Consider the following 27,443-nt stretch of genomic DNA (forward strand, 5'->3'; position numbering starts at 1 on the left):
TGTTCTTTGTTATATAGTGCAGTTTTTTTAAACAGTGTTTTTAAACAGTTATCGGTTTCCTATAGAAATTAAAAATTCAAAGAAACCTTTTGTGTGCTGCTGCAGTAGTAGCCTACAGCTTGTGCTTCCATTATTCTAACTGAACTAGGCTAATGTTAATAACAGAGTTTTTTTTACCGTCATGACTATATACAGAATACAGTCAATAAATGAAAAATATATAAGGGCTAATTTAATATGGGTAAATATGTACAGTAATGTTGTTGGATCAACAAAACACATCCTGCTATTCAGATGTAGTTGCATGGGGTAAAAAATTATCAAGAGTGCTAGAAAAATCTATGTGTAAACTACATGGAAGTTTTATCATCTGTCACAACACTTTTGAAGGGAATGCTGGGTCTGCACCCCACATTGACAGTATTTGAAAGACTTTTTTCTCTCATTAAAATACATTGTGGGATGTAGATGCAGGAACAAAACACACCAGCCAACATTGTCAGATCTGACTTACATTACAGCAGGGGAGATCAATATCCCTTCTGATTCCTTTTTGGCTAAATGTGCAAAAAAATTATTTTGCGTGCACATTTTTAAAAATGATGTGCTCAGGTCAAGATGAATACAAACACACAATTTGTTGTCTGCGCTGGCCTTAAAATTTGTGTGTGCGCTCAAGAGTACACAGCTTAGAGGGAACACTGAGGGAAATAGATGTAGCATCCTACACAATATTGTGTTGTTGTGTGCTGTTGCTTGATCAAAAGCTCTCATGTAGTTTAGCCCTAAAGCGCAATATAGTACAATGTCTTGATCCATAAGCCACAGAACACAGCTCTCAGTGACATAAGCGTGCCTTGTATTTAATGCCTGTCTAAAACAGCTGATAAGTTCATGGCACTTGAAACACCTGCAGGTGCTCCTACTTGTGTGTGCATGCATGTGGATACCCAAGGGCCACTCACCTGCTCACCCCTTACATGGCAGGCAAAAGTTGCACCTGCCATCAGGCTATTTGCTGTCAGACACACCTTTACACACCTCCATACAGAAGGTGCAAAGAATTGACAGGACTATACATTACAAATCATAAAAAAGGCATGCACACAAAAGAAGGAGTACATTGTGAGAATACAACATGGTGATCTGTATTCAATGTTTTCCATTTGTATGAAGGAGAATATAAGTTTCTTTTAAACTAACAGCTGTTTCAAAGAAGAAAGCAATGTTGGCACTGTTATAAGAAGAAGCAAGTAATGTTTTTCATAGAAGGCATTTATTTTATAATTTCACTTCTTAACTCTATGAAGCGAGATGTTCTGTTGCGTGGTTGCAACAACTAATCCATTCTGGAGTGGATTGCAAAGTGCTGACTCGCATTGGAATCAATCAATTTGAGCAAGTGAAATCTTTCAGTGACTCATAGCAAGAGGTTGAGGAAGTCACACATAAACTAATAAATAAATATATATATATATATATATACAGGTATCGGACCCCTTATCCGGAAACCCGTTATCCAGAAAGCTCCGAATTACGGAAAGCCCGTCTCCCATAGACTCCATTATAAGCAAATAATTCAGAATTTTAAAACTGATTTTCTTTTTTTATGTAGAAATAAAACAGAACCTTGTAATTGATCCCAACTAAGATATAAATAATCCTTATTGGATCCAAAACAATCCTATTGGGTTTAATTAATGTTTTATTAATGTTTTAGTAGACTTAAGGTATGGAGATCCAAATTATGGAAAGACCCCTTATCCGGAATACCCTTGGTCCCGAGCATTCTGGATAATGGGTCCTATACCTGTAACTGTAACTAAATAATAAATACGGTTGGTAAAAAATATTTTTTAAACAACTAGTTTAGTGGTTTATAGTTTTTATTTAATAGCCACAGTATGTTACTAGCAAATTTCAGTGCTAAGGTAAAGAGCAAAAAAACATATACCTCCCAGACAGGCTCAGTTTGACTGACAGATGGCATATCAATTTTAACAGCCTGCTGTGTATACAGAGCAGGTTTCCCAGGGACCTGAGAATGCAAATCAATAGAGAATACAGGTAGCTGTGTTCTTGGGGTGGGCCTAATATTTCCTCTTGTATTTTCCTTCTGATTAATGCCAATGTTATTACATGGAAAGAAAGATAAATATATAAGAAAGCTGTTATAAATAAGAACGTTGGTATTTTTTTCTTTTTTTAGTCAGAAAAGGTGGCAACCCTTGGTGGGTCACTTGCGAGTTCTTATGTCCCACTTATAATACAATTTACATATTTACCAGTTTGTTATACCTACACCTCTCTTTTACTATGTAGCATACCTGAAGAAAACATATGCAGAATGTAAGAACATTCAAACTTCTAGACCCCAGAACTGCAAAGGCAGCAGTGCCATGTTACATAAGTCACTTAGTAGCCTAATACACAATAAATGTAGCAAAATAACTGGCTATAGAAGAGTCTGGCAACAGCTGAGCATTACATTCACAGCCGGGGCATATCTGAAACAGATTTGTAAACGTACCTTGGAAAAGTCACACTGGGGGTCTCTGCAAGAGGTGGTCTCACAGACAACAATATCATCATGACACATGCAGTCCTGACAAGAATCTGGTTTCCATTCTGTGTTATTCTGAAACAAAGAGAAAGCAAACAAAAGTTTAAATGCAAATCCGCAAATCAGCCACCAGCATTTCTTGCCCAAGCAGGTTCATTTAAAGCTGATTAAGCTTCAGTGAAGATAGGGCAGGTGTTAAGTATAAGGCCAACTTGCACCTGTCAGTGCTGTGCTCAGCACCAACCACTGGCAGCAGTGAATGAGCTAAATGTGTACAGGCTTTAAAGGGCACAACTTTGCACCCTTTAGCACTATAGTGTGCCCTGCTCATAGTAAAGGAGCCCTAGGTAAAGGGAACTTTATCCAAACAAAATATTCTTGTTATTTTAATGATATCCCTCTATATAATAAACAGCATATTGTTCTTGATGTTAACTAAGCTGACATAAATTCATTAAATACATTTCCTTGCAGTTCCAGACTTTACAGCCTCTAGCTGCTGTTGTACCACATTAACCAGCATCTAATGACAGCAAAGACTGTAGTTTAGCAATAGCTTTAGGGTTGTAGGATGGATTTACCTCAACCTGAAATATAATTTTACAGATATGCAACATAAAGCATTTTTGCTATAGCTACTTTATTCGTGTTAAATTCAATGCTAAAATTGCGTAATCGCTCAAAAATGCATACAAAGGCATTGAGGCCATGAGCGATTATGCAATTTGAGTGTTTCAGCAGAGACAATGCCTAGTATTGTCTATGGGGGTACTGTCTTTGGGTGCAATTGGGCACACTTTCTATTGGGGGCATTGTGTATGGGGGTACTTTCTATGGGGGCACTGTATGGGGGGAACTGTCTATGGGGGCAATTGGGGGCACTTTCTATGGGGGGTAATGTCTATGGGGGCACTTTCTACGGGGGGTACTGTCTATGGGTGCAGTTGGGCACACTTTCTATTGGGGGCATTGTGTATGGGGGGTACTTTCTATGGGGCACTTTGTATGGGGGGAACTGTCTATGGGGGCAATTCGGGGCACTTTCTATGGGGGGTAATGTCTATGGGGGGCACTCTCTATAGGGGGTACTCTCTATAGGTGTAATTGGGTGCACTTTCTATGGGGGCATTGTGTATGGGGGTACTTTCTATGGGGGCAATTGGGGGCACTTTCTATGGGGGTACTGTCTATGGGGGCACTTTCTACGGGGGGGTACTGTCTATGGGGGTACTGTCTATGGTATAGCACATTTGCGTCTGATCCCACTATTTCAACTATATAAAAGGAGTATTTTTTGGAAAAAAAATTGATGGGGTGTGGTAATTGGGGCGTGGTCAAAGAAATTTGCCACGCTGCGCATGCCAACTCTTTTTGATCCTCTTTTAATTTTTCAAATGTTGGGAGGTATGTGATATGCCATGCACAGAGAATGACTACGTAAAAAGATGTAATTGTTTCATTAAAGGTATGAAAATATTGAACATCCACAATGATATCAGCTCGTATATATTTGTTGACAATTGTCTGTCATTCACATCGACTGGCAGATTTTTTTTGTGAAGGACTAAAATTTTGTATCCCGTGTGATCGAATTTCAAAATGATCATTCATACACCACCAACTATATGATAACTCAGATTATCCTGAAACTGGTCTGACTGTATATAGGGGCCATCTTAACTTTGTCCCAAAGCCTTCTCTGCCACTAATGTCATATTTCAGTACTTAATAAACTTTGAGACTTGAGTTATTTATATAACTGACTGTTTAGCAGATGAAAAATGTTCTATAGGCAAACTGAAAAGGAATAACTAGGATGTTCAATTAAACATGCTGAAATGTCTTCGCGTGCATTATCTTAGCACAGTAAGGAATCTAAACATGACTATACCAGTGCAAATGCAAGGCTGTAGAATCAAAATATTGCTCTAGAAGCTGTGAGTTCCCAAAAAAACAACTTGAAAAAATGCCAGCCAGCAGAGCCATACGCTTGAAATGTAAACATGAATCCATTAGAATGAATGAATTTTATACTGTCCAGAATTCAAAAAGTGTCTGAATGGTACTTAAAGGATTAATGACTCCAAATCGCTTAGACTGATGGTTTTACTAGAATGAATACAATAATGAACTAAATATGTTTTATCGAGAGTAATTATCCTACTGACATGAATTGTACAATGAGAAACAAATAAATGATAGAAACATGGCTCTGTTGTTCTAGTAAATGTATTTGTATACATCCACAAGGAGAGGAATAAAGTTCTTGCACTGCACAGTTTATAGTCTCAATAGCTTGAATGCCACAATGAAGGAATAAGATTCCACAGGCATCTTGCAACACTGATGGTTCTAAAAATGGACAGTAAGGAAACCAATATCTTCAATCACTTGAATGTGGCATTAAGGGCCCCATTAGAAAAAATGCAAATGTGTGGCATACTAAAGTCTTAAAACTAGAGATTAGGACACACACAATAACACAAACCAAACAAAGCAACAAACAGAGGGATATGTTTATTTTAAATTCAAGTAAAAAACACAATTACAACAAAACAGGTGTGTGCCTTTTCTTACCATCACATTTTGTGATTTTCATATTTATGAAAAATCTTGAATAGGTTTTTCACGATCAAGTTTTGTCATTGCAACAACATGCAAATGCAGAAAAAAACTGTGATAATAAATAAAATTTAACAACTTCATTGAATGGTGAAAATACATTTTCAATTGACTTCTACAGCATACCAACAGCCCTGTTTCATAATCAGTAGGGTCAGGAGAAGTTATGATTTCTATGTATAAAGGCAAAAAATGGACAGTCAGTGGCATATAGCATAGGGCAGAGGCATTTTAGAAGCAGATAAGTTTTCTGCAGGGGAGCTTCTGCACTGCACTTACCAGGGGGCAGCAAAAAGCCTCCCCTGGCATCAAGAGCATAATTCTGGAAAAAATTGAGACCATTGGGATGTATGCACTAGAAATCTTGAGATTCGACCTCTGAGTCTGAACACAGAAGAAATATGTGCAAGGGGTAGTTATCTAGCATTGTGTCTGCCACCTTGGGCAGTGAACAGTATAGAAGAATCTTTGATTTGTGTGAGTAAATCTTTGCTGACTAAAATTGCTGCTTTTTGTAGGAGACCGTAGCATGGCATCTGGGTCACACATGGCTGTCTGCTGCAGTAGAATGGCCTTGCGGTATGTCATCTGTCCTCACATTATATGTAATTTGGCACCGCATAGCTTTGTGGTATGTTATACATAGCTCACTTTTGATAAATAACTTTTTTATAATGTGAAGGTGTTGTGGCATATTCACTTTCTTGGAATATCTATACCTATCTAAAAATATATGTTTGTCTATGGGATGGGTTTAATGCAAAATGGCTTCTGGAACTGATACTATACAGCAGACCCGACCACCCCACCCCACCCCTTCCCCCACCTAGGCAGCCAGCTTTCACATTTCCAGTTAAAATTATTTTGAATAAGTATAACTCTTTACCCCCTTTAGAAAAAGGACTTGGACTTGTTCTTGTTTTAGGGGAAAAAACCGAGCTGCACCAAAGAAAAATTATACCAGTTGCTTACTGACCCTAGTTATATTGTACATGTATGTAATTGGATGAATAACACTATTTTACAGTGCTGTCTTATACATTATTCTTAGAAACACCAAATATATGAGTGGCAGGAGTGATAAAGACAGGCTTTAGACATCTATTCTTCTGTCTGATAAAGGATAATGCTCTGAAAGCTGTGGTTATGTCAGTCATCCATAATGTACAAAAATAGCCGGAGAATTCTCACTTCAAGGGTCAGGCTCTACATACTTTCCATCATACGCTGGGGTACCAACTGCTGTCTTTGATGTATAATGTTTGCCTTTTTGAAATGATGTAGCTATCTGGCTCAAGTGGCGATATTTACAGTTTGCTGCAGCTGTTCCCTTCTTTATAGCACAGAGGGTGACAAATAGCAAGGCATTAAGGACACAATGCTGAATGTGAATTCAGATGCTAGGGAGCAGTAAAAATGGTGAAACAGAATATGGGTTAAGAAGGGAGGCCTGGATTCATATTTTTAACAGCACTTTTTGCAGGATTTAGTATCAGCCACACTCAGCATTTAGATGAATCTGAAATTAAAGCTGTGTACAATTTAATACAACAATATTTCAAAGGAGAAGGAAAGGCTAATAAAGAGTTAATCTCAAGCTGCAGGCATACCTTCAGTTGTCTCAACAGTGCCCTTAAGTCTCCCCATATTTATCCCATTCAGATGATCAGAAGCCAAACAGGAAGAAAAAACACTGAGCTGTGTAAAGAAGGTTCCCATAATGCCTCACTCCTGCACCAAAAGCAAGACCAGTGTACATGCTCAGTTAGTTAGACTATGAGTCAGTTTCCTGCTGATAAGCTCAGATCCACATTCCTAAGGGGGGGGAGTGAGTTTTTAGCATTCTTGAGGGAGGGGGGAGCAGCAGAGAGGAGAGAGCAGAGAGCTGCATGTCTCTGGCACAGGAATTACAGACACAAGAAATCTTTTGACAAAGAAGTCAGTGCAGCGTTTCTGTGAGTGCTTATGGCTGTATTTACATAGACCTTTCTGATAAGGCTTACTTAGTTTTTACCTTTCTTTTTACTTTAAAGCAATTTTTTAATCCTTAAATTATATGCAACTGGATTCAATTCAGTATTCGGCCAAATCCTTTGTGGAGGATTCAGTTTGCTTCCAAAATGTATGCATTTAGGGCATCCATGTTAAATGCCCCCGTTTCTCCATGAATATTTGAAACATGGGCTAAATAATAAAAGGTTTTCACTTGTCAAACCTTATTCTAGGGTTCTGTCTGGTTCCCCTGAGAAAAAAAATTTAAGAAACCCTTCATTAGACCAAAATGATCATATTCTGTGTCAGATCAATCCAAACACTGAAAAGTAAAGTCAAAATATGGTTACAAATGTAAAATTATAGTAAAATAAAAACAAAAACTCTTCAGATATGTCTGATTTAAATACTCTTATTTTGGCTTTGCAAAATCTTTTGCAAAAATTTAGGTTTCAGTAAATTAAATCCCTTGGCTTTATTTTATTATATACAAGTAATTACTGTCAGGGATGTGAATTATCTACCTCTTTGCCAGATGTACTTTCAGTTACTTCATCAAATCTGCTCTTTTTTCACATCATCTTGTTTTCCCAGACATTCCTGGATACCATCCACAAGTGGCACGTGACTTAATCTTCTTTACCCTGAGGGAATGAGGATTCTTCCTACACTTGAAGAAATTAGCTGCCAATTTTTGTACGAATGACATATTGACAAAGTGGTCTACCGACTTGAGCATGCAGAGGGACACAGTGGCTATGCTCTTTTATAAGCCAGCAAAGAATTATTGGATGTATTTCAAATGGAAACCTTTGCCAGAATGTTACAAAAGCAAAGGCACAGATCAGATGTCTCAAGAGGAAGACTGCATTGTAAAGTCTAGAGGCAACACAAAGCAAAATTACTACAAGCTCTTTAGCAAATTAGGCAGTCATTAGGCTACCATTTTTATAGTTTACAATGAGCCACAAAATATTTTTTGTTTTCACTGTGACTTGAAATGATTTGTAAGATATGCTGTATTTGTCCTGTGTACTCTTTGTGAGTTAAAAGCAGCATGGGAGAATAATCATTACTTTTACTCTGGAATACAGTAAAAGATGCTTATAGGTACATCATCCTATCCTACTGATTAAATCCCGGGATAGTCTTCAATGGCTCTGTGCAGCTGTCAGTTTGTCCTCTATCTTGACTGACAGATTTTTCTTGGTATATAAAGAAACTTTAAATTCTCAATATTATTACAATTGCTCTAAGCAAGATACATGTAATAAGACAGAGAGCTGATTATGTACAGATGCTTCTTAATGTTACACTAGTTAAACTATACATTTTCCATGAAGAGTAAAATCCTGGCCCACAAAGCAAAGCATATCTATTCATAGCCTATGTTGAAGAGGGAGTTAAGGTGTTATAATTAAGTCAGGACCTGCCACAAAATCAGAGGGAAACCCTATCAAGGGAGTCAATGACTCAGTAAATGAATCATCCCTAAACATGTCCTGTAGTACAGTATATAACTATAAATCATCAATCCTGACTAATCTCCAGCTATCTCATAAACCCTTTTACTACTCTACATTCTTTTCTTCTCTAATTAAGGTTTACTTCCTCTCTAGCTTTCTTTCCCCACCACCGTACCCAGCAGATTTGTAAATGTCCGTCTATCCCTCAATTTTGCCTAATGCATATTAAGCTGCTTCCTTTAACACATACATCATTTTGTTGTTTCTGTGTTTAATGTACTTACATTTAGATCTGTAAATATTCAGTCTATTTTAAAATATATGGTATAGGATCTTTTACGCTGTGTTAAATTCACATATCAAAATACTGAAAATAATATGGCTGAAACATTACAGTTTTATTACATAAATATGAAAAAGGGGTAGAATTCAGTTTAATCTTCCATTGCTTTTTTATTTCCTGGCAAGTGAAATATACACTAGTAAACACAGAATTATCTCTCAGTAAAGCAAGATGTAAAGGGATGAAGAAATGCATCCATTGATACTTGGTCTAATGTTATATAAAGTTCATGTTTCAGCACTTCGTGTTTCTGAGTGGTTGGAGAGCATTGCTAGTGCTTGACTACCAAAATACTGTCTGGTTGCTTGGGTAATTAAGCCCTAGCAACTAGATGAATTGTGAACCAGTTGAATTCTGAGCCTGAAAATTGCAAAACTAAATGTAAATATTTAAACAAAAAACAAACAGCATCAACTGCTGTCTACATAATACTAAAATTGAATTTAATTATGAACTACCACATTAGCATATAACTGTCAACCATTTGTGATAATTTTTTAAATTACTGCTTTAAGAAACCAAAGAATGCATAGTTTGTTTTTTTTTCATCCATAGCTTTATTGGCTTATATTTAGCATATTCTAATCATTTTACATGCACTGGAATTTTTATGTGGTTAAATAAAATAAAATACCCTGTTCCCCTAAAAAATGTTGCTTGGTGGCATTTTATTGCACATGAAATAATACCCCAAATTTTAATGTGAGGCTTTTAATCTAACAAATGTATTGCAAGAAACTGCTCTATGGCAAAAAGAATCTCTTCCCAGAAGCTGTCACCTAGAGATTGCTTTCCTTTAAAAAGGCAGATTATTGACTTGAAAAAAGGCCAACTGGAAAGTTGCAAGCATAGCAGCTCTGCAAAGCTCAGATACACACACATTGTGTCTGTTTTTTTACAACAATACATCATCTAAACTGCAGAAAGACAGGCAAGAACTGAAAGCAGGTTGTTATACTGTTCATGCTAAATTCTAAACTGGAAGTCTTTAGGACTCATATATATGCTAGGTGCAAAGATGGGTGCAGAACTTTGCCATTAAAATACTTCTTGCATTGTAGATGCACAAGCACCAGTCTGCCAGTTGTAGCTACTTTGGTACACGAGGCACAAGGTTTAATGGAGGCTTGTAGCTAAAACCAGCCTTGGCTAAGAAGTGAGTACATATAGGGTTTTCTTTGTGTGTTACACCTAAAGACCTTTGATGTGCAAATAGAATACATATAATCGAAAAGCAGGTAAAATAACAGCAATGTCTCCTCTTCACAGGTGCAGGCATTGCCCTTTTGTGTTCAATTTAGTAACACAATGCTTTGCATCTACAATATAATTAGGTTTCTCTCTGCTTTTGACACAAAACATAGGTTGTACATTATACAGAAAAGGGACACGCTCTTTCTAACATAAGATAATGTAATATATTCATTGTTGTTTCAATTCCTTGATACTGTGCATCAGGTTTTGTTAAATGAACGCTATAAGAAGTCTTAAATGTAAATTTGCCCAAACCATAGTTCGCCTAAAACTTTTAGATCAAGGTTAGATACTAATAGGCTTTTACATAAATTTGAAAGCAAAAGTTTGGGCACTACTGGCCTTATCAGCCACTAGGAGTGTTCATCTGTTTACAATTGAAAAGCTTAATAAAATCTTTGACAAGTAATTCTTTGGCTACAATTACTAAATTAATGTTTTGTAAAGAAAAAAAAAATACAGCAGTTTAAAAAAACACCTGCCAACTGTTAAATATGGGGGTGGGTCCTTTATGCATTGGCATTTTTCGCAGCCAGTGGCAAGGTATACATTGCGCACACTGGGGTCATTTATAAAGACTGGGCAAATTTGCACCATGGCAACCAATCAAATATTTTCTTTCATTGCTCTACCTGCAGCTGGATAAAACGGGCTAATCGCTGATTGGTTGCTATAGGTTACTGCCCGGGTGCAAATTTGACCCCCAGCTGCATCTGTAGAGGGAAGAATGGATTCCACTACACATCAGCAAATTCTGGATGCCAATTTGAAACCAGGAAACTAAACTTGAAAAGAAGATGGCTCCTACAACCAGATAATGATCCTAAACATACCTCAAAAGCCAAAAGCTTTTGGAATGGCCCTCGGTTTCCCCTAACTTAAACATTATTGAAAATCTGTGGGTAGATCTTAAACATGCAAGTTAGCCCAGGAAGATAAGTAATCTGCAAGGAGGACTGGGAAAAAGCTGGATACAAAAGGCATTTACAGGCTGTGATATGTGGGGTATTATTAATGGAGTTATGCATCAAATGCAGCTGTGTCACCCCCTTGCACCTGCAATGGTTAATTTAACATGGTGATTGTGCTCAAAACTGACCTTTGCTCACTGCACTTGCAGTGCACTTTATAAAGGTACTTAGTGACATTATCAGTTATAATCAGTGCTTTGTGGCGTAACTTGTGTCACATGACTTAAAATCAGTGACTACTAATATCTTTATATTTTACAATAGGGTGTACATTATTTCCTATATAATGTACAAAGTCCACATAAAGGGCATATTGGTATATCCAAATAGTTTACTATATATACAATACATACAATATAACCCAATATATCATGCTGCTATGGCACACTACACCTAGAAATTACAGTTTTACCATCTCAGCAGGATACAGAGAGTTAACAAAATAACACCTGGTAAACCCTTGTCTACAATGCTGATGTCCAAATTTGTAACTTTGGGGTAAGTTTCAGTGCAGATCTCAGGCTTGTTAATGACATGTGGATCTATCAGATTAGCAAAGTCAGTCATTAATTCACTTCTGCTTAAGCACATATATCCTTTAATACAGTTAGAAACACTTGAGTACTTGAATTGGACATTGTTGTTGTACATGGATGACTGATTAGTGTTGCAATCAACTAATCGCAGATGTCCACAGGATTACAATAAATCAATACTTCAACCTTGATATGCTTAAACCAACTGTAAACATAGGCCTTTTTTGACACCCTCAGGTCAACTTTGTTATCAGCTGAATTTGAATAATTAGACAAATCTGGGTTTTCTTACTGATCATAGGGCAAAATTAGCTATTTTAGTACTTGTATTTTGCTTTGCTGCCTTCAGTTTCAGCCAAGGCACTGCACAAATGTGCTTGTATGTTCTACATCCAGGTACTCTAGTTTGCACCCTCCACAAACATACAGGAAGGTTATCAGGTTGTCTGCTAACAAAAAAAGTGGGTATTGCCTTTATTTATCAACAATAAGAGGGGTTGTCCAAAAGAAAGTCCATAGACTATATCTGTGCTGTCCAACTTATTTAATGTGGTGGGTCAATTTTATCATCTTAAGATTCAATTTAAATTAAGATGTCATATGGGTCTATGGAGCCTGTGAGCAGACTGGGGGCTGTTAAAATCTTGGGAGGGCTGCATTCAGCCCATGGGTCTCCATTTGGAAAGCCTGTACAAGATGATGCCTATCATAGGCATATAAATTATGGTCCCAAGCCTTCCCCGCAAATAGAAAGTTGTATGACATCATGGTTTTAATACACTATGGAATATGTTTAATAAGGTTCTTCTAAATATTATAAAAGCTAGATTAAAACATAAACATTGCAGGAATAGGTCTATGAAAAAGATCTGTTTCTTCAACAATTTAACTTATTTCAGCAGTGTTGCTCCATACATTTTCATTAACATCACAATTATAAAGGGGAATATTCAGCAGTTTCAACCTACACTCTCATGTGTATGAGCAGTATTAAATAGTTTTTCTTTCTTCTATTGCTACTAATTAGCTGGAACACCTACAGTCGGCTGCATCCAACTTAACAAATACAGACTTTAGTGAGACGTCAAAATTTTGCTCCTCAATCACGACAGAGCAGAACAAGACCAAGCAAAGCCTTGGACCACACGGATTTTCCTAGGTGATGTGTGACGGGTCTTCACAGATGTTTTACTACAACAACCAGGTGGTGGCAAAATAAAAAAAACAGACTTTTGTGCAGAATAATGCGAAGAATGTGCTGTGGTCCTAATTGTCTAGATACCGCTACTGTGAAAGGCTGGAAACTTCCTGTCAGTGAGTAATTAATGATGAACAGAATGCATTTAAACTCTATTCTACTAGGAAACACCTTTCCCATCTTAACATTTTACAGCCCCCATTTTATTTGTGACTGGCTCTTTTGTCCAAACAATGGCCCTCAATCTGCTGCTAAACTATATCTCCCATTAGTAAAAGTCAGCAGATGGGGAAGATGGTTAATGAAAGAAGATGCTTTTTAGGGTAACGGCCCATGGGGAGATTAGTCGCTTGTGGTTAATCTTGGCTACTGAAGGCAAATAATCTCCCCAAAATGCCTTTCCACCAGCAATAAAGTGAAACGCCAGTGGAATGGCATATGTGTTTCTTGATTTTCCAAAGTAGTACAAAGTTTCCTGTAGCAAGAAACTTTGCACAACTTTGAAAAGCGAAGCAACGCATATGCCTTCACATACATTATGGTCGCTGCAGTTAAATCTCAGGTACTGTGGACGACCAATCACCCCGTAATGTGTGGGAAGGCATATGCTTTACTTTGCTTTCCAAAGTCATGCAAACTCCCCATGGGCTATCAGCCTTAACAGCATGGGGGCCAAAGTTAGGATTTTGTATCATCAAAGGTAACTCTATTTCAACACATACATCTCTTTGAAAAAATCCTTCGTTCTTTGCGCAACGATGATGAGAGTTTCGGAATACATTCAAGCTTTGGTATTGTGACTATCTTTTGGCCAGGTTGGAGTTGCAGAGTGCTATTGAGTCCTATGGGAAGCTTCCAAAATCATGCAGGTCAGAAAGGGTTTCACGCCGTTTACGATTGTTTGGATATAAAAATTTTGTAACTTTCAGATTGCACCACGATATTTTCATATGACCACAATACAAATTTTTGCGCAATTAACACACTTCAGAAATTATCGTATTTACTCTGAAATTTTGCCAATTGTACTTTTAAACATCCGAAATTCGGACTTTGATAAATCTGCCCCCAAGTCTTCTCCTCAGAACTGCTAGGTACCCTGTCAGTCAATAAATGTGAAAACTAGTAGACTTTCAGAGGGCAATTTATATTCAAATAGTTGCCATGACCTTATATATTATAAATGGTGTTTATAAAGAAAATAAATGGCAATGGAATGTGCACCAAAAAAAGGCAGGAAATCAACACTATATTTGCTTGCGCTCTAGAAAATTGCACAAATTAGTTTGCATTCAATCGGTAGATCAGTAAATGCTATCTGCATATCAAATGCTGTAGGTTAGAATTGGAGCACATTTTGCTGTACATTAGATATTCAATTAGCATAAAGAAAATAATAAATAATAAATCAATAAAGAAATAGTTAATACCTAACACTGGGGTAATTTTAACCCATTCATACTGTTCAAAGGCAGATCTTTACAGTAGATTTGAAGGTGGTTAAAATAAAATAACTGAATTAGCAAACAGCGATGTTCCACCCTTCCCACTTTACAACATAGATGATTTTGAAAGCAATATATATTCCACAGACATAAAAAGAAATTGAACATTTTACTTGCACTTAATTTATTAAAATCTATTCATTTTTCTCTTTTCTAAGTTTTCGATTCGCCCTTGGACTGCTATTCTAGAAATACCTTTTTACTGAGTCATCAAAATTATGTTTTTTTGATTGAACATCACTACAAACATTAAAACAAACTTTAATACACCAGTCAATGCATTTACAAAAATGTAATCTTCCAGAATCTCGCTTTGGGGCAAGCAAATAAAGTTATATTGACATTACTGTTTTGTCACTTGAAAATATTTTATGTGTTCCTGCAATTAGTCTTAAGAATGTAAAGTATGTTTTGGCTCAGAAATCCATTTTTCAGTTCAGTGACCTAACCACATACATATAGCAAACATATTTATTATAGTGCATAAACAAACATCACAGGTGATGTTGCCCATATCAACCAATCAGCAATTAGAATTGAGCTGTCACCTACATATTAAAAAACCAAAGCAAAGATCTGATTGGTATGCACTTTTGATGTTGGCTTACACATTATAATAAATATGCCCCGTTGTGTGGCTTTTTCTGAAGCAAAGCTGAACTCTTTGGAGAACTAGTGACAAATCAAATGCTGGTTTTGGTACATCTTTATCTTGTATGTAGTACCTTAGGAACTCCTGCAAACAGTGCCACACTAACCCACAACATTCAACGTCAGGCCGTAACTTTAGGGCTGTCATTACCTTTTGTCCTATGGTGCTCTAGGTGCAAGCTTGAGGTGTTCCAGGGGACCCTATTTGACACCTTCTGTCCGTACTAGCTCTAACAAATGCTGGCAGCACGGCAGACAAAGTATGGCTCAACATGCAAATATCGTTGCTTACTCCTTTCTTGTAAGTAAGTGCATATGACATTAGTTTAATAACTAGACTTAAAGTGGACCTGTCACCCAGACATAAAAAGCTGTATAATAAAAGCCCTTTTCAAATTAAACAAGAAACCCAAAATCATTTTTTTATTACCACATCCATACCTATTATAAAAGCATTTAAAAATCCCAGCTGTCAGTCATATATTGCCTGCCCCGCCTCTATGCCTTAGGCATAGAGGTGTGGCAGACAGTTACTTTCACTTTCAATTCAGAATTTCTTAGATGTTGCTGCACCCCTCACATTCCCCCTCCCTCCTCACCATGTAATTTTGTAACCAGTGCATGGACATGGGCATTAGGTACCCCCATACTGGCACAGAAACAAGATATTGGCAGAATGCAATGCCTGCTTTGATAACAGTGTCCACAAAATGGCCCCTGCCTGCTTGCTGCAATTGTGAATTCCAAGGCTGAAGAAACTAAGATTAAAATAATTTATATAGTGTAAGTAAAGTTTATTTTGCTTGAAAACCACAATAGAAAACATTTTGGAATTATTTCTTAAGGTGACAGGTCCGCTTTAACACTTCCAGCTTTTAGGATGCTCTACATTAAATGCTCAATCTTCTTCATATCTGATGATACATGAAAATGCTGTGTTGCGTTATATCTTAATATTCTACTTCTAGATGACAAGCATTAGTCTCTTTCTTGATGGCTGTAGCCTTTCCTAAATGTACTTCATGAAGGCAAATAATTGAGAGCAGATAAGGGTCATTTGGCTGACTGCTCATTTTCTCTCTGCTATAAAAGCTTAAAACGTCACTTCTTATATAATTATGTTGTTACTTGTTCCCACAAAAACAGATACTATATAACTAACAAACAGCTTTTGCATCCCTGTGTTTTCGGCTTTGGAAAATGTCTGGATTTAGGGTAGGTATGTTGGGGCAAATAATACATGATGACATGATGTGCATATCCAAGCAATATATGCGGACTGGGACTATTTGCAATGCTCGCAGATGTGTATCTTTTTCCTGGCTTACTCAAAGCCATAGATACAGAGCATGGGGCCCTTGAAAAATTAGAAAATGCTGTATATTATGTATATTCATGTTGGTTTGAAAAACCCAACATACTGTACTTTGAGCTCAGCTTATTGTTCCACATCTTCTTTTTCTTATTCTTAGTGCCCCACATTTTCTAAATGCTACTGTTCCTACAGTTATTGGGACACAACACCCAAACTCTCCACACTTCTTCATCCTATAGCAGAGCGGGTTGCTTGTGCTTTTCTAAGCGCCAAACACCCCAATTTTTCCATTGACTTTGACAAGGAAGATTTTCAAACTGCTGCCACACTTACAGCTTTAAAGCTACACTCTCCAAACTTGGATAACATAATCATGGGGTCACCCCAAATGAAACAGCAAAATTTGTTGGATGACCCAAAGTGGGAGGAGCCAACAACAGCCAATCAAATTTTACCAATTGACTTTAATGGGGAAATTTAAACTGCTGCCACACTTACAACTTTGGAGCTACACTCCCCAAACTTCAATAACATAATCATGGGGTCACTCCGAATGAAAAAACAACATTTGTTGGATGATCCAAAGTGCGAGGAGCCAACAACAGCCAATCAAATGTCACCAACTGACTTTAATAGAGAAATTTAAACTGCTGCCAAACTTACAACTATGAGGCCACAATCACCGAACTTGAATCACATAGTCATGTGGTCAGCCTGAATGAAAATATATTTGTTGGATGACCAAAAGTGGGTGAAACCACCAACAGCCAATCAGATTTCAACTATTGACTTTCAATAGGAAAATTCAACCTGCTGCCATTCTCACTGTATTAACACCAGGATCCCCAAACTCTTTACATTTGGTCATTAGGGGACTGCAGTTTTAGGTCTGAAAAAGTGAGCGGAGCCACCAACAACCAAACAGATTTCCCCTATTGAATTTTATTGGTTTAATGCCAGGGTTCCCAAACTTTGAAAAGTTGTCACAGAGTGACTACGTCCCAAGTTTGAAAAAATGGAACAACAGCCAATCAGATTTATCCTATAGACTTTCACTGGTTTAAATTTAAACTGCTTTAAATATTAATATTAAGGTCCCCAAACTTTGCACAGTTAGTCACCAGGTAATTGCGGTTCAAGGTTAGAATATGTGGGCGGAGCCACCAACTGCCAATCAGATGTCACTTGTTGACTTTCAGTGGGGAAATTTAAATTGCTGCCAATTTAAACACTATTAAAGGAACAGTAACACCAAAAAATGAAAGTGTATAAAAGTAACTAAAATATAATGTGCTGCTGCCCTGCACTGGTAAAAGTTGTGTGTTTACTTCAGAAAGTCTACTATAATTTATATAGATAAGCTGCTATGTAGCCATGGAGGCAGCCATTCAAAGGAGAAAAGGCACAGGCACATAGCAGATAACAGATAAAATACTATTGTATTCTACAGAACTTATCTGTTATCTGCTATGTAACCTGTGCCTTTTCTCCTTTTTTCCAGCTTGAATGGCTGCCCCCGTGGCTACACAGCAGCTTATTATATAAATTATAGTAATGTTACTGTAGCAAACACACCAGTTTTACCAGTGCAGGGCAACAGTGCATTATATTTTTATTACTTTAAAGCTCTTTCATTTTTTGGTGTTACTGTTCCTTTAAAACCATGGCCACCAAACTTTGCACTGGGTGGAGCCAACAATAGCCAATCAGATTGTATTCAGTGACTTCACATTTTTCAAACCAACATGAAGTTTGTTTTCAAACTTCCCTTTCTAGTTTGTATATGCTGTTTTTTAATGCCTAAAGTTTCCCAGAAAAAATATTATAGTGAATACATACAAGACCAACCACACTGCATTAACAAGAGGATGAATATTTGGCATGACTTGAGAAATAAAATATGACTGCCAGTTCTAAGAAAGAATTATTCTTTGTACCTGCTAATGCAGCATCTATTTCCTCTCAGAATGCAGTATAAAAGAAAGCTTAAACAGAATACATCTTCCTATCAGGACTGTTGCAATATAGAGCTGAAATATGACAGACCAACCTGCTGATAACAGCAATATGGTTACAAAGAAGCTTTTTAAAAACCTTTACCTTTGTCTATAATCTGAGAGTGCTTAAACCAGAGTGCATTCTTAAATCTTAACAATTGGGATTTATAGATATATTTTGCCATCATGCCACCATTTATAAGATGATATAGCATACTTAATTTTTCACTATGTTTCCCAATCACTCCCCAAAGTTCTACGCATAAGCATTTCACTAAAAGCAAACAATTATTGGCAAAGAATATTCGGTCATCTTTTGGCATAGAGATAAACTCAAAAAGGTATCCGCATACTCCAATAATAAAAGTAAAAAAATGTATTAGACACAATAGGGTTGATTCACTAAAGTGCGATAACGCATATCGCATGCTTTTTTGCGTTAAAATTGATGAAAAAAAAAATGTGCGATTCGCTTAAGTATTATCACATGCGTTAAGCCGCATATTGCGTGCCTTAATTAGCGCACAACCGCATTGCATTAATTAGCGAGCAGAAATAATACTAACGCATGATTCACAAACACTTACATGCGCTAAATATTTGCAATGCGAAAATTAACACCTACTTGGAGCAGGCGGTAATTATAGAAAAGTACAGTTCATGAGCTTTTGGCAACACAACACGGACTTTGCAGTGTGATTTATTCAAGTATGTGTTGGCCCTAGAGTGATGCATCCTCCAGTTTGCAGGGAAATGGTGATTTTAAAAAAAAGTCGTTTTACGAACGTAATGCTGTGTATGGCTAATATGGCGTGTGCACGAAAAGTAGCGCACGTGCGTTAATTAGCGTGCGTTGCGTCAAATAACGCATGAAAACAGTCTTTGTGACTTAAATAACGCAAACAGCATCGCATCTAAATTAACACAAATATCCTTTTAGTGAATGGTGCGTTAAGACGCGGAAAATTAGACGTGATAACATTTTTAACGCATGATATAAATATCGCTTGTTTTAACACACTTTTGTGAATCAGCCCTAATATGTACTATTTTATGTTATTTCTTTTTGTGTCTAAAAATTTTTTTTACATTTATTTTTGAAGTACACGGATACCTTTTTGAGTTTATCTGTATATCTATGGAGTAACTAAATGGGTTGACTCCTGTACTCCAGCCCCTCTCTATTTTCTGATTGGGTGTGCACTCTTATATTATATTTATCTTTTGGCATAAAGTCTGATGGAACAAGTAGTCTTTTGTTACAGCAGAAATTGGTCTGTTTACCTACAAGGCTCCATAATGAAAAAGTTGTATATTGCAAATGTCTATACAGCATTGGTGTACTGTACAATACAGCCATAGAAAAATTAAGTAAACCTCTAATACAGGAATTCTTAATATGTGTGTTGAAACCCAAAAATTGATCCTGGTTGGTCTTTGGGATCCTATTTGATGATGTAAAAAGTTGTTCCTACAATAAAAAATTACAAAAGTACAGAACAGGCTGTAAACCAATTTTCACGTTGTGAACCTCTCCTCTGTTGTCCTGACGGTCTATAAGTGATTAGCTTTTTTTCAGCCAGCTGAAGGTAAAATAACAAAAGCAAAAATGTGGTCAGTTGCTATGTGTTACTGCAGTATTTATGCAAATGTATGCAGTGGTTTGCAAGATTATTGTAAGGTACAAAAAATAAATAATGCTAGAAGATTTAGTGTACATATACAATTTGATTCCTGCCCTGAGCGTTTACCATCTATTGGGAAGAGAAGAAAGACAGAAACAAAATGGAGAGTGGGGCACGGGATTTGGAAGGAACATAGAATGCTTAGAGTTTTGACCACATTAGGTCCATTGGGCCTGTATTGTTATCTGAAAGACTATGCTGCTATCTATAGAGTTCCTCAACTAATGATTATTAACTTACAGTATTGAAGTGTTTGGTGCCAACCTTAATGCTATGAGTGAATTTCAAACTGCAGATCTTACAAACTTAAAAATTTTGCTTCAAGGCAAAGGTAACTCAATAGCCTGACAAGAAATGACTCTACTAAGCGATATTAGAATGTGACCAGTTAAACTGTTATCTAATCTACATAAAGGCATTGTGTAAAAGGTCGTCAAAGAACAGGATGACAGAATAAGGAATCTGGATGAATGCAATTCAAATGTTTCCTACCTTAATTCAAACTACAATTGCAGATAAACTTCCATCCAGCCTGGATTGTGATCAGTGAGGTCTATCTATGAATTTGCAACTATTTTACTGATAAGCTGAAATTAACAACAGGAAAATAACAACAAATGCAGTTATGGAAAATCCTGTCCATATCGGAAAATTCAGTTTACAAAACACTATTTTTCTTGGGTGCTAAACTTTACAATTCTTGTTGCTCCATGTCACTAGGAGGCACACCCCAATATACTTTAAGTGATCCCACCCAGCATGCTAGCAAATGTAATAGTAGAACAGGGAATAGCTCATTGTATGTAGAATAAATCTTTCCTCATCTTGTTCCATTTTGACATGATAGATTCTGGGACGATAGGGATCACCCTTCAGAAAGCTTTATTTCTTTATAGCTGTCCTGATTCCAGCCAGTGAGTGCTTTCCATTTTATAGAATATGAAAATATTGATTCTGTGCTGATTCTGTATTTTAAATACAAACCCTATTTATTTTAAACATACATGCTGCCCTTTTAGTACTTGCATGGAGCCATCCAATATACTGCACACATGTTGTACAAGGTTTATAAAAAGTGCCCAAGTCAACAAAAACAAAAAAAAACTGTGTGTGCACTCATTCTTAACCAAAACTGACTAGTTTAACATTAAAATGTCCAAGCTGCTTTTTATTCTTTTCACCGCATAGCAACAGAAGTGTTCTATCATGTTCCAATTGGCTCCTTCTCCATATGGCGCACACACAGGCGGGCAAAATAAGGCAAGCAGAGTATGGCACACAGGGGGAATAGCACAGGCAGAGTATGGCACACAGGCAGCATAAGACAGGCAGAGTAAGGCACACACAGGCAGCATAGGGCAGGAAGAGTATAACACACACAGGCAGCATAGGGCAGGAAGAGTATGGCACACACAGGCAGCATAGATCTGAGGTGTGAACAATGGAAGGTCTTACAGGTGTAAACAATGCAAGGGCTTATAGCCTGAATCCAGTTAATATCTGTAATGATACCATTTGAAGCTTACACAAAGGTAAGCAGTCACAGCAGCCAGACAGATGGGGGGCCACACTGGGGGGCAAGTTGGACAGCACTGCTTTAGTAGATTATTTTATTTCCCAGCAGAAGAGACACAGTTGGGTGAAAACATAATCTCAGTGAGGACCACACAGAGCAAGCATTCAAAGGAAAAATATTTTTTTTCATCACTAATAACTTTTCCTTACAAATCCCTTAAGCTACAGAGTCAAAAGGTTGCCTGATCCTCTGGGCATCTGGACATGCATTGGTTGACTGCAAATTCGTTATCTGGTACAGTACTTGAGAAATGTTAGTTAATTGGATCTTACTGAGAAAAGCTTTTACTGCATACTGTATAAAAGGTATATTTATTGTTTACTGAAATGCCACTGACATAATAAAGGATACAATCACTGTGGCATATAAGGAATGGTTTTTTAATAGAAAGAAATATGCATTATTAGACATTTTATGCCTGAAAGGGGTTGTTCACTTTTTTTCTGAGTTAACTTTTAGCATGATGCAGAGAGTAATATTTTATTTATATTTTATATTATTCATAGTTTTTTAGTTATTTCACTTTTTGTTCCGCACCTTTTCAGTTTGGAGTTTCAGTAGCTATCTGGTTGCTAGCATCCAAATTACCTTAGCAACCAGGAAGTGGTTTAAATGAGAGACCAGTATATGAATAGGAGAGGACCTGAATAGAGAAATAAATTATAAAAAGTGACAATAACAATAAAATTGTAGCCTCACGGAGTAATAGATTTTTGGCTGCTGGGGTCAGTGACCCCCATTTCAAAGTAGGAAAGAGTCCAAGGAAGCAAATAATTTAAAATCTATAAAAAATTAAGACCAACTGAAAAGTTTATTACTATAACATACTATAAGTTAATTCGAAGGTGAGCGACCCATTTAAGCTATGTACAGCTGAAGCTCAACAAAGATTTTGAGTAGAAATGATACATCTTATAATATTGTTTTCTGTGATAAAAGCAACCACGGCCCCTTTAGCAGTAAAATCTGTGCTTCTATTATTATTTGTACAGTACCATCATTTCACACAGCGCTTTACAGAGTAAAGGAATACAATACCAAACAGTTAACATATACAGACAAACATTTTTCCAAAACTGATTTACATTTGCAATTGGATTTTGTTAGGAGGCTGTAGGGGGAGGGCCCTGCTTGAGAGCTCACATGCTAAAAGGATGAGTGAGGGTAACCAACAGGGCTGCAGACATGGTTAGTAAAGTAACATGCTTCTGAACATTCTTCTCTCTTTTCTTAGCAATTTTTTTTAGACTGGAAGAGACTGTGTAGTTAAGTTTGAAGGGGGCAGTATGGCTTTTGGCAAATGTAATTTATCAGGGCTAATAAGGTTTTGGGGGTTGTTGGTAAATTCACATTTTTAGATCTTGCTAGAGATCTAAAGATAGAAAGACTTGAAAGTGCATAACTAGAAAGGGGCAAAGCAAATGTGAAAACTGATGTGGCTTTGTAAATTGATATATGGAACAGGATAGACAACATCTGATGAGGAAGAGTGCGCGCCACAGGCTAATGCCTCATTAACCATACATTGGCCCAAAAAAATCAGTTCCTCGAGAGTGAGTTAGAAACTTATTGACCCGTGTATTGGATCGGGTGAGCCTGCATGTGCAGATGTGTATCAGGCAGGTTTAATAATCCTGTCAGACTAGGACAACATTGGCGCGTTGAAGCAATCCTTCATAGGTATGATTCAATTGTTGGCCCCAGGGCAACCACTCAGATCAGCCATATGCATGGGAGGCAAAATCAGGACTGGATATGGCACTGTATGGCTTGCTTAAATGTGGCCATACATGGGCAGATTTTAGCTTCCAATCCTTTAGATCAGCGTTTTTCAACCGCTGTTGTGCCGCGAGATGTTGCCTGCTGTGCCGTAGGCAGGGCCGCAATTTTTACTTTCAAATCCGGGCCCTGTCATTGGTTGCGCCCCGTGTGTACGGGTGACGTCAGTACGCACGGGGCGCAACGTTATAAAAGGGCCTGTGTGCGTCGCGTGTAGGCAGAAGTGCAGAGGCGGCGCGCCTGAGGGATACGAAGATGCTGCTGAAGCCACCGGAGAAGCCGCCGAAGCCACCGGAGAAGCCGCCGAAGAGCAGAAGTAAAATGCTGCTGGGCACCAATGTATTAGGGGGGGCCACGGGGCACACTGACTTATGGGGGCACTGCTGCTGGGCACCAATGTACTAGGGGGGCTGGCTCTTGGCACCAATGTACTGGGGGGCACTGCTGCTGGGCACCAATGTACTAGGGGGGCTGGCTCTTGGCACCAATGTACTGGGGGGCACTGCTGCTGGGCACCAATGTACTAGGGGGGCACTGCTCTTGGCACCAATGTACTAGGGGGGCACTGCTGCTGGGCACCAATGTACTAGGGGGGCACTGCTCTTGGCACCAATGTACTAGGGGGGCACTGCTGCTGGGCACCAATGTACTAGGGGGGCACTGCTCTTGGCACCAATGTACTGGGGGGCACTGCTGCTGGGCACCAATGTACTAGGGGGGCACTGCTCTTGGCACCAATGTACTGGGGGGCACTGCTGCTGGGCACCAATGTACTAGGGGGCACTGCTCTTGGCACCAATGTACTAGGGGGGCACTGCTGCTGGGCACCAATGTACTAGGGGGGCACTGCTCTTGGCACCAATGATTTTTTTCATGAAACAAGTGTGCCTTTGCCCAAAAAAGGTTGAAAAACACTGCTTTAGATCAATTCAGCAGCTTATCTGCCCATTTATGGACACCCCGACAGGCCTACCCGACCACTCGATTGGGCAGGTTTGATGTTCTGTCGGATCAGGGGCCACATTGGATCATTGATGTGGTCCCAGATCTGGCAGCACCTTTAGGTGGCCATATCAGGAGAAGATCTGCTCGTTTGGTGACCTCGCCAAACGAGTAAATCTTCCAGTATATGGCCATCTTAAGATAAAAACCCTTTTTTATGCAAAATAGAGCTGTTGCCTTTTTCACTTTGTATGTCATTAACATATAGGTATGTAAACAATCATAAATTATATCTGACCTTTGCCTAAAGCTAGTTAGCAAACCATTGTACTAAAAATAGCTTATCTGTAATGCTAATGTTTAATGCTGCTATCAAGGAGCTTGTTTATAAAAATGGCTGATGGCCTTGCACCTTTTAGCGCCTAAACTGTAGAAAAATCCCCTGCTATAGTTTTCATTGACTTAAATGACTAAGAGCTAACGCTGCTTCAAAATGCTACGGTGAATAGTGTTTTCTGTATGGTAGTGCAAGTGCAAGTTGATTTTTTTTGTTTTTTTTCAGGCAATTCCCATTCAAGTCAACAGGAGACACAATTTTCAACTGGCCATAGTACATAAAAACAAATGTACAATGTTTTAAAAAAATGGGTTAACAATAAATGACATTTAAATATATATGAAGGCCTTTTGTTTTTTGTGTTACTAGCCCTGGCATAATAACACAGAGCTACGTATTGTGGTCACAATTATTTGTTTTTCATCTACATCAGTGTTCTTTAACATTTATTTCACACTCTTTGATGAACAGATGGATAATTTTGAAGTTAATATACAGTGGCTTGCAAAAGTATTCGGCCCCCTTGAACTTTTCCACATTTTGTCACATTACAGCCACAAACATGAATCAATTTTATTGGAATTCCACGTGAAAGACCAATACAAAGTGGTTTACACGTGAAAAGTGGAACGAAAATCATACATGATTCCAAACATTTTTTACAAATAAATAACTGCAAAGTGGGGTGTGCGTAATTATTCAGCCCCCTTTGGTCTGAGTGCAGTCAGTTGCCCATAGACATTGCCTGATGAGTGCTAGTGACTACATAGAGTGCACCTGTGTGTAATCTAATGTCAGTACAAATACAGCTGCTCTGTGACGGCCTCAGAAGTTGTCTAAGAGAATATTGGGAGCAACAACACCATGAAGTACAAAGAACACACCAGACAGGTCAGGGATAAAGTTATTGAGAAATTTAAAGCAGGCTTAGGCTACAAAAAGACTTCCAAAGCCTTGAACATCCCACGGAGCACTGTTCCACCGATCATTCCGAAATGGAAGGAGTATGGCACAACTGTAAACCTACCAAGACAAGGCTGTCCACCTAAATTCACAGGCTGAACAAGGAGAGCGCTGATCAGAAATGCAGCCAAGAGGCCCATGGTGACTCTGGACGAGCTGCAGAGATCTACAGCTCAGGTGGGGGAATCTGTCCATAGGACAACTATTAGTCGTGCACTGCACAAAGTTGGCCTTTATGAAAGAGTGGCAAGAAGAAAGCCATTGTTAACAGAAAACCATAAGAAGTCCCGTTTGCAGTTTGCCACAAGCCATGTGGGGGACACAGCAAACATGTGGAAGAAGGTGCTCTGGACAGATGAGACCAAAATGGAACTTTTTGGCCAAAATGCAAAACGCTATGTGTGGCGGAAAACTAACACTGCACATGACTCTGAACACACCATCCCCACTGTCAAATATGGTGGTGGCAGCATCATGCTCTGGGGGTGCTTCTCTTCAGCAGGGACAGGGAAGCTGGTCCGAGTTGATGGGAAGATGGATGGAGCCAAATACAGGGGACTTGAGACTAGGGCAGAGGTTCACCTTCCAGCAGGACAACGACGCTAAACATAAAGCCAGGGCAACAATGGAATGGTTTAAAACAAAACATATCCATGTGTTAGAATGGCCCAGTCAAAGTCCAGATCTAAATCCAATCGAGAATCTGTGGCAAGATCTGAAAACTGCTGTTCACAAACGCTGTCCATCTAATCTGACTGAGCTGGAGCTGTTTTGCAAAGAAGAATGGGCAAGGATTTCAGTCTCTAGATGTGCAAAGCTGGTAGAGACATACCCTAAAAGACTGGCAGCTGTAATTGCAACAAAAGGTGGTTCTACAAAGTATTGACTCAGGGGGCTGAATAATTACGCACACCCCACTTTGCAGTTATTTATTTGTAAAAAATGTTTGGAATCATGTATGATTTTCCTTCCACTTCTCACGTGTACACCACTTTGCATTGGTCTTTCACGTGGAATTCCAATAAAATTGATTCATGTTTGTGGCTGTAATGTGACAAAATGTGGAAAAGTTCAAGGGGGCCGAATACTTTTGCAAGCCACTGTATATTAACTTCAAAATTATCCATCTGTTCATCAAAGGGTGTGAAATAAATGTTAAAGAACACTGATGTAGATAAAAAACAACAAATAATTGTGACCACAATACGTAGCTCTGTGTTATTATGCCAGGGCTAGTAATACAAAAAACAAAAAAACAAAAGGCCTTCATATATATTTAAATGTCATTTATTGTTAACCCATTTTTTAAAACATTGTACATTTGTTTTTATGTACTATGGCCAGTTGAAAATTGTGTCTCCTGTTGACTTGAATGGGAATTGCCAAAATGTGCCAAAATGTGGAAAAGTTCAAGGGGGCCGAATACTTTTGCAAGCCACTGTATATCATTCATTACAGTGTATGCTGCCATACTAAACCAAACTGTTTTGGAAATGGTAAAATGCCAGTAAACCTTTTTGAACAAAACATGTATTTTATACAACAAGCAACATATACATTATTTTTATTTGCCATGCAGGTTTAGTGTTCATTTATAATGTTCATTTATTTCCATTTGCCATGCAAGTTTAATGTTCCTTCCTGAATTCTTCAACTTGACATTGTTTCTGGTCACACAGTAATCTCCATGACAATTACCAGCCACAAGGTTCCCAAGTATTCTTTAAATAAAGTACTGCAGCAAGTGA

At 38.1% G+C, this 27,443-nt stretch overlaps 1 protein-coding gene across 4 annotated transcripts in view; it reads right to left on the bottom strand.

Annotated features, from left to right (window-relative positions):
• fras1 (Fraser extracellular matrix complex subunit 1) overlaps positions 1 to 27,443 on the bottom strand; it is a 257,678-nt gene that overhangs the window by 169,150 nt on the left and 61,085 nt on the right. For all 4 annotated transcript variants that reach the window (XR_004223099.1, XR_004223098.1, XM_031903422.1 and 1 more), the window contains exon 3: positions 2,531 to 2,638. Coding sequence is in view for 2 of the 4 variants with exons in the window: in XM_031903422.1 (XP_031759282.1) it covers positions 2,531 to 2,638 (108 nt within the window). In the remaining 2 variants the exon portion in view is untranslated. The remainder of the gene's footprint in view (positions 1 to 2,530; positions 2,639 to 27,443) is intronic.

Source organism: Xenopus tropicalis, chromosome 1 (assembly GCF_000004195.4).
Source record: "Xenopus tropicalis strain Nigerian chromosome 1, UCB_Xtro_10.0, whole genome shotgun sequence".
NCBI classification, from domain to species: domain Eukaryota; kingdom Metazoa; phylum Chordata; class Amphibia; order Anura; family Pipidae; genus Xenopus; species Xenopus tropicalis.